The sequence below is a fragment of the Hydractinia symbiolongicarpus genome, chromosome 10 (genome assembly GCF_029227915.1).
Source record: "Hydractinia symbiolongicarpus strain clone_291-10 chromosome 10, HSymV2.1, whole genome shotgun sequence".
NCBI lineage: Eukaryota > Metazoa > Cnidaria > Hydrozoa > Anthoathecata > Hydractiniidae > Hydractinia > Hydractinia symbiolongicarpus.
In genome coordinates, this window is record NC_079884.1 from 15,453,013 (window position 1) to 15,461,768 (window position 8,756).

General features: G+C 28.7%; 1 protein-coding gene across 1 annotated transcript; it reads right to left on the minus strand.

Moving 5' to 3' along the window:
• Positions 1-4,535: 4,535 nt before the first annotated feature.
• Positions 4,536-5,946, minus strand: LOC130612781 (opine dehydrogenase-like). Its single transcript, XM_057434137.1, has 2 exons — positions 5,845-5,946; positions 4,536-5,757 (listed from the first exon to the last, which is right to left on the minus strand). The coding sequence occupies exon 2, from the start codon at positions 5,716-5,718 to the stop codon at positions 4,633-4,635; it is 1,086 nt and encodes a 361-aa protein (XP_057290120.1). The 5' UTR covers positions 5,719-5,757; positions 5,845-5,946; the 3' UTR covers positions 4,536-4,632.
• Positions 5,947-8,756: the final 2,810 nt, after the last annotated feature.

The window sequence follows — 8,756 nt, forward strand, 5'->3', positions numbered from 1 at the left end:
AAATCAAAGATGCAAGAAATTCTAAATCAAACATAGCAAGAAATTCTAAATCAAAGATACAAGAAATTCTAAATCAAAGATGCAAGAAATTCTAAATCAAAGATACAAGAAATTCTAAATCAAAGATGCAAGAAATTCTAAATCAAAGATGCAAGAAATTCTAAATCAAAGATACAAGAAATTCTAAATCAAAGATGCAAGAAATTCTAAATCAAAGATACAAGAAATTCTAAATCAAAGATGCAAGAAATTCTAAATCAAAGATACAAGAAATTCTAAATCAAAGATGCAAGAAATTCTAAATCAAAGATGCAAGAAATTCTAAATCAAAGATACAAGAAATTCTAAATCAAAGATGCAAGAAATTTTAAATCAAAGATACAAGAAATTTTAAATCAAAGATACAAGAAATTCTAAATCAAAGATACAAGAAATTTTAAATCAAAGATGCAAGAAATTCTAAATCAAAGATACAATACAAGAAATTCTAAATCAAAGATGCAAGAAATTCTAAATCAAAGATACAAGAAATCTTAAATCAAAGATGCAAGAAATTCTAAATCAAAGATACAATACAGGAAATTCTAAATCAAAGATACAAGAAATTCTAAATCAAAGATGCAAGAAATTCTAAATCAAAGATACAAGAAATTCTAAATCAAAGATACAAGAAATTTTAAATCAAAGATACAAGAAATTCTAAATCAAAGATACAAGAAATTCTAAATCAAAGATGCAAGAAATTCTAAATCAAAGATACAAGAAATTCTAAATCAAAGATGCAAGAAATTTTAAATCAAAGATGCAAGAAATTCTAAATCAAAGATGCAAGAAATTCTAAATCAAAGATACAAGAAATTCTAAATCAAAGATGCAAGAAATTCTAAATCAAAGATGCAAGAAATTCTAAATCAAAGATACAAGAAATTCTAAATCAAAGATGCAAGAAATTCTAAATCAAACATAGCAAGAAATTCTAAATCAAAGATACAAGAAATTCTAAATCAAAGATGCAAGAAATTCTAAATCAAACATAGCAAGAAATTCTAAATCAAAGATACAAGAAATTCTAAATCAAAGATGCAAGAAATTCTAAATCAAAGATACAAGAAATTCTAAATCAAAGATGCAAGAAATTCTAAATCAAAGATGCAAGAAATTCTAAATCAAAGATACAAGAAATTCTAAATCAAAGATGCAAGAAATTCTAAATCAAAGATACAAGAAATTCTAAATCAAAGATGCAAGAAATTCTAAATCAAAGATACAAGAAATTCTAAATCAAAGATGCAAGAAATTCTAAATCAAAGATGCAAGAAATTCTAAATCAAAGATACAAGAAATTCTAAATCAAAGATGCAAGAAATTTTAAATCAAAGATACAAGAAATTTTAAATCAAAGATACAAGAAATTCTAAATCAAAGATACAAGAAATTTTAAATCAAAGATGCAAGAAATTCTAAATCAAAGATACAATACAAGAAATTCTAAATCAAAGATGCAAGAAATTCTAAATCAAAGATACAAGAAATCTTAAATCAAAGATGCAAGAAATTCTAAATCAAAGATACAATACAGGAAATTCTAAATCAAAGATACAAGAAATTCTAAATCAAAGATGCAAGAAATTCTAAATCAAAGATACAAGAAATTCTAAATCAAAGATACAAGAAATTTTAAATCAAAGATACAAGAAATTCTAAATCAAAGATACAAGAAATTCTAAATCAAAGATGCAAGAAATTCTAAATCAAAGATACAAGAAATTCTAAATCAAAGATGCAAGAAATTTTAAATCAAAGATGCAAGAAATTCTAAATCAAAGATGCAAGAAATTCTAAATCAAAGATACAAGAAATTCTAAATCAAAGATGCAAGAAATTCTAAATCAAAGATACAAGAAATTCTAAATCAAAGATACAAGAAATTCTAAATCAAAGATACAAGAAATTCTAAATCAAAGATACAAGAAATTCTAAATCAAAGATGCAAGAAATTCTAAATCAAAGATACAAGAAATTCTAAATCAAAGATACAAGAAATTTTAAATCAAAGATGCAAGAAATTCTAAATCAAAGATACAAGAAATTCTAAATCAAAGATACAAGAAATTCTAAATCAAAGATACAAGAAATTCTAAATCAAAGATACAAGAAATTCTAAATCAAAGATACAAGAAATTCTAAATCAAAGATACAAGAAATTCTAAATCAAAGATACAAGAAATTCTAAATCAAAGATACAATACAAGAAATTCTAAATCAAAGATACAAGAAATTCTAAATCAAAGATACAAGAAATTTTAAATCAAAGATGCAAGAAATTCTAAATCAAAGATACAAGAAATTCTAAATCAAAGATACAATAAATTTTAAATCAAAGATGCAAGAAATTCTAAATCAAAGATACAAGAAATTCTAAATCAAAGATACAAGAAATTCTAAATCAAAGATGCAAGAAATTCTAAATCAAAGATACAATACAAGAAATTCTAAATCAAAGATACAAGAAATTCTAAATCAAAGATACAAGAAATTCTAAATCAAAGATGCAAGAAATTCTAAATCAAAGATACAAGAAATTCTAAATCAAAGATACAAGAAATTTTAAATCAAAGATGCAAGAAATTCTAAATCAAAGATACAAGAAATTCTAAATCAAAGATACAAGAAATTCTAAATCAATGATACAATACAAGAAATTCTAAATCAAAGATACAAGAAATTCTAAATCAAAGATACAAGAAATTTTAAATCAAAGATGCAAGAAATTCTAAATCAAAGATACAAGAAATTCTAAATCAAAGATAAAAGAAATTTTAAATCAAAGATGCAAGAAATTCTAAATCAAAGATACAAGAAATTCTAAATCAAAGATACAAGAAATTCTAAATCAAAGATACAAGAAATTCTAAATCAAAGATACAAGAAATTCTAAATCAAAGATGCAAGAAATTCTAAATCAAAGATACAAGAAATTCTAAATCAAAGATACAAGAAATTCTAAATCAAAGATACAAGAAATTCTAAATCAAAGATGCAAGAAATTTTAAATCAAAGATGCAAGAAATTCTAAATCAAAGATACAAGAAATTCTAAATCAAAGATGCAAGAAATTCTAAATCAAACATAGCAAGAAATTCTAAATCAAAGATACAAGAAATTCTAAATCAAAGATGCAAGAAATTCTAAATCAAACATAGCAAGAAATTCTAAATCAAAGATACAAGAAATTCTAAATCAAAGATGCAAGAAATTCTAAATCAAAGATACAAGAAATTCTAAATCAAAGATACAAGAAATTCTAAATCAAAGATGCAAGAAATTTTAAATCAAAGATACAAGAAATTCTAAATCAAAGATACAAGAAATTCTAAATCAAAGATACAAGAAATTCTAAATCAAACATAGCAAGAAATTCTAAATCAAACATAGCAAGAAATTCTAAATCAAAGATACAAGAAATTCTAAATCAAAGATGCAAGAAATTCTAAATCAAAGATACAAGAAATTCTAAATCAAAGATGCAAGAAATTCTAAATCAAAGATGCAAGAAATTCTAAATCAAAGATACAAGAAATTCTAAATCAAAGATGCAAAAAATTCTAAATCAAAACGAAGTTCTTTTAAGCATAATAAAATTTTACATTGATTTCTGGGACCCTTTATCTCAACAACTTGAAAGTTTATTTTTCGAATATTGTAGGACTTAAACAAAAACTTGATTCAATAGAAAACAATCTTAAAATAGTTCAAATTAAAAGACCTGTCTGCAATCAGTAATGAATAATCATAACCATTTTCTTTTTCTCCATAATTAAAGTTAACACAATGAAGTTCTGGAAGCTAAGAATCCTTACGATTTTAATGCGAATGATCATCCGCTAATTATGGGCAAGCCATGAAATATTAGAAAATGATGCTAAATGGTGTAGAGAAGTAAAACAGGTGTGTTTTAGCTTCTAGAAAATCCCTTCCGCAAGGTTTGTAAAAAGATTAGATTTGTAATTGGATTTGCAAAAATTTCAAATTATATGATTACATTTCAGAACAATTCCAGGACCTCTTCAATTTTAGGATTTTCCAGGACATTCAAGGATCGCGGTCACCACAATGTTGCAAAATGTCTTTTAATACTTTAAAGTACAATAAAATATTTTTCCGTCTAATGTCTTGCCATGTAATAATTGAAAGCAAATGACATAAAAACGGTTTCCTCTGTCCTCCCTCAATTGGCGAGAGTGTCATTCATGGTTGCTTTTGCATAAAAAATCTGAATGAAAGAAAAAATTGTTGAAGACGTAAGACACTTTTTTTGATCAATTATTACCCTAAAACTTCACGTTGCTGTCACAACCAAAGGCATTTTTTAGATAGATTATTAAACCCTAGCTTAACTTTAGCAAAGACCTTCTTCGCGAGGTCCAAAAATGCGTTTCGCAAAGGTTGCGTTTTGCGAATCAGTAATTTTGAGATATTTTACAAAGAATATGCGAATGTACTAGAAGTTTTTCAAAAAAAAATTATAACAAATGTTTCGAAGTTTGTTTTCATTTCAAAAAAAGATATTGAGTTAATCGTAAAACAAAATTCGCTAGTTTTGCTTAATAATATTTATATATTCCTTAGAAATTAAAGATTTTGAAAATGTCTTGGGAAAGTAGAAAAGCATCGGGCGGATTGGAAGGATAAACCGGTCAATGTTTTCGCTGACGTGACCACAGCATCAGCCACTGGAGTTGGTACATTATATTGTCTCGCAAGGTTAACAATCGGGAGGAGGATGAAGTTCAAATCCTCGGTTAGATAGCGGCTGTTCAAGCTGGAAGGCGCTTTAATTGTTTCATAACGTTTGGTACCAACCAGCTCTTCTAAGGTATTTACTTCCTTTTCTCCGTACCACTTCGCCCAACCTGTCAAAAGGCTATCCACAGTAAAGCCCAGTGCATGCGCTATAGCAATTCGTTCTTTATCTAAAGCCGTGACTAACTTTAACACTGCAGGCGACGCACCGTCTTTGTAAAAACCGAATTCTCCTTCCCTTGATTCGATCCAACCAGCATTATAAATGGTTATGGATGGATGTACAACGCATGCCAGATTGCAAAAACCAACCTCTAATATATTTGTTGTTGTCTGTAAGTTCAGTATAAACAACGGACTGATAGCCTTCATGGTTTCAGCCGTTTTTGAGCATGGATAAACTCCTGCATTTAACATTGCTTTAATGCCGCTAATGAAAACCTGGTTTCCCTTAACTTTCCGACATGCATACGGAATCGTGCTGGTTTCTACAAGCGTGAATGGTAAATCTTTTGTTACATCTAATTCAGATCTCTCTTTAACGATTTTTAAGTATTCAAGGAAGGCGAAATTGCCTGGAAGACTTATGAGTATGTGTTTTTCTGTCAGGTAGGGCAAAGCCGATTTAAATACGGGACCTTGTCCAAAAGATGGAACAATAAGCATCACAATATTGCTGAAACCAATCGCATCCTTAATGTCTGTTGTGCTTATGGAAATTTTCGACACGCCATGAACAACAGCTTGAGAATCGCCTATCTCCTTTAAAGCGACAATGCATCCAGTATTCTGAACAGGTTGAATGGCATCTTTAAATTCCTCAGATTCAAAAAGCAAAACTTCATGGCCCAACTGTACCAAATGAAAAGCCAGAGCATAACCACCATTTCCTGAACCAAGCACAGATACTTTCATTTTTGTTGCTTTCAACAACTTAAAATATTTCAATACTACCTATAAAATCAATTAAAAAGTTTTGTCATCGAATGGAATATTTACTGTAAAATTTATGCATGAAAAAAAATTGTACAATGTACTTACTGGCGAAACCTTCTTACAAACACTCGTCGCAGATTACACAAGTTCAGCATAAAACATAAACATGTTAATTTTCAAAGCCTGCTCTCCACCCAGGTGCTTATAAAATTGTTATGATCACACAGTTATGAAAACAAATGTTTGAGCTATTTGTATCTTTTTTGTTTATAATTGTACCTCTGTTCCTACAATTAATTGTATAATATTTTCGCCTTTTCTCATATGAAAAGAAAAATCCCTAGTAACGAGGGTGGGTACATCTTGGTTTTTTTATAACAAGACGTTGCGAATTAAAAATAAGAACAAAATAAGAACAATGACAAGCTGACATTTTAATTATTGATTGTTCAATCTCGTTCACAGAGAAGTAAAAATGAAGGTGCAGTAAACGTTATATTAGAAATTCGGACATTGGATTGCAATTATTTTGTATACAAGGTAAAAAACGGATTTTAAAAATTTTCTTTGCAATTATAAAACCAGTTACACCATAGTCATTTCAAATGCTTGTACGCAAAAAAAAATCACTCTTTACGTCTTCAAATAGGTCCTCTGATAAAAGAAATATATGCTCTAATGGCAAGATCTTCATCTTTTGAACATCTTTGGCAACCGTCTCTCGATGATTTTTGATAGTCATAAATATGTCTTGTGTTTGATGTTTACTGAATAAAGTTCATATTAAACTATTATTGCGGAATATGCAGATTAAAGAACGCGAGTTTGGTGTAAAGAAAGTTTGATTTAACACTTTTTAAACGAAGACGATTATATTCGCAATCTTTTAATACGTGTTTCGCCTTATGTAGTTTATAATTTTTAACTAAATTTCGCAATTTTTCAGTTCATTAACTTCTCGGACATCAAAAAGAAAGAAATGCGTATAACAACTGCAAATCAAAAAATAAATAAATAAATAAATAAATCGTAAAATCAATCGAAATATTCTCCGCAATGACAACTTTTATGTTTTGTTTTTGCGAGAATGAACTTTCGCGATAGGTCTTCAATTTAACATAAAATGCCAGCAACGATAAAAATTCGACTTTAAATCAATTCAAAGGAATGTGTTTATCCCACAAAAAAAATTAAACAAGAAACAAGAAATATATTGGTTTTCGACATTTGCGTACTGATTCCTGAATTATTTGTCATTTTTGTTTATTATTATATTTTTGTCCTAGCTATATAAGTACTTGCTCCCGTACAGTTTCTGTAGCGCACTGTACTTTTCAATGCAACTTCCAATGTCGTTTACGTCGTATGAAGGACTTTTACCTACCCAGCACAATCTTTTTCATATCTTCGACAAATATTGAAACAGAAACTGATAGCTTTAATCAGTCAGAACTTATCGTTAAAAATAGAAAGTAACTGTAAACCTGAAAGTCTTTTAGCCAAGAGAATTCTAGGTTTGGGGATACGTCAGGTCTACATGCGCGTCTTTGTTTGCAGTGTGTTGGTTTACTAACCACAAGGTTTATAATTAGAGGAGTGAAAATTTGGAATAGATATTTACTAAGGAGTATTCATTGTATAAATCCATTCAAACCTTAATTTATGCATCTTTCAATGAACTACTAAACATAGTTACAGTCAAAGGCAAGACATGCAAAATCAAATTTCTTGACGGGGGTGGGACTCTTACCCTACATGCCTCAACATTAGATGATGCGCTTAATAAGAAAGCAAATATTGAAAATGGTGCCATGTTTCTTGTTAATAAATATACAGTTGTTTTGATTTGGTCAAAAAAAGGATGGTGTTTCCATTCGATTCATATAGTAGTGATGAAAATGGAGGATTTTTAGACTCTTGGAACCTTTGTGCTTCTACAATTCAGATCTATATCTGCAGTGCTAAAATATATCATATATATATATATACTTGTTAAAACAAGGAAAATTTAATCTTTCATTTGAAATTCAGTATACAGAACTTGAACTAAGTGAAGAAGAGCTAACAAACTTACACATTGAGTCTCGAAACGAAAAAAATAATGTGAATGTAAAAGCAAAGATTACACCAAGCAATAAAAAATTCTTTCGATATGCATGAAACACAAAAGAACTATTCAATTGCTAAAAAGTCTGGACCATTTTTTATTTTTGTGGTCTGAAAAAAGATGAATGTATCGCAGAAGTGTAACATGCTTCAAGCGCAATATATTAGAAACAGTATTGACTATTTAAATACTTCTGAATATTATTTGGAGCAGGGTGTACCTAATAGCGTTAAATATCGTTCGTTGCATCTACGGCAAATGACACGCAAAAAATCTACCCGATTTTTCCGACTGTATTGATAAAAATGTTTTTTATATATAAAACTTTGGTTCAAAAGTGCGAAATAATTAGAAGAAAAATTTAATCCTGTTGTGGAAATTGACGGTCAGATAAGAAGAATTATTTCAATCTTGGAAGTGCTAGCTATGTGTAAACGAGAGACCTCTCAAGCGGAGAGATAATACAGATTTTTTTAAACATGTTCCATCTAATGTATAATATTTTATAAATATAATAAACATAGGCGCTTGTAAGGAAAACTTTAAAAAATATAATCAGCTTTGCCTGTCACCGACCGATCAGGGAGGAAAAAGAAGACAACTCTCTTTAAAACTCCTTATACAGACACCCGAAATTGTCTTATTATTTTAAGAGATTCTTGATTGTATCATATTTGCTTCATCTATAATTTTTTTTCGTTCAACCATGAAAAGCTTGGAATCGAAGATCCATTTATTTATGCTGGTTATGGTGAGACAAAGCCCAATTATTTTATAGGTACAAAAAAGTGATATGTTGAACAATTTCTACAATGTTGTTGAAAGTGACGAAATAATTACATAAAATGCATTGAGATTATCTTTAATACATATGCAAGTATACATCATCGAAAGTAGTGACCAGCATGTT

Excerpts from the sequence above, each read along its gene's own strand:
- LOC130612781 (XM_057434137.1), bottom strand. The coding sequence starts at position 5,718 with ATGAAAGTATCTGTGCTTGGTTCAGGAAATGGTGGTTATGCTCTGGCT.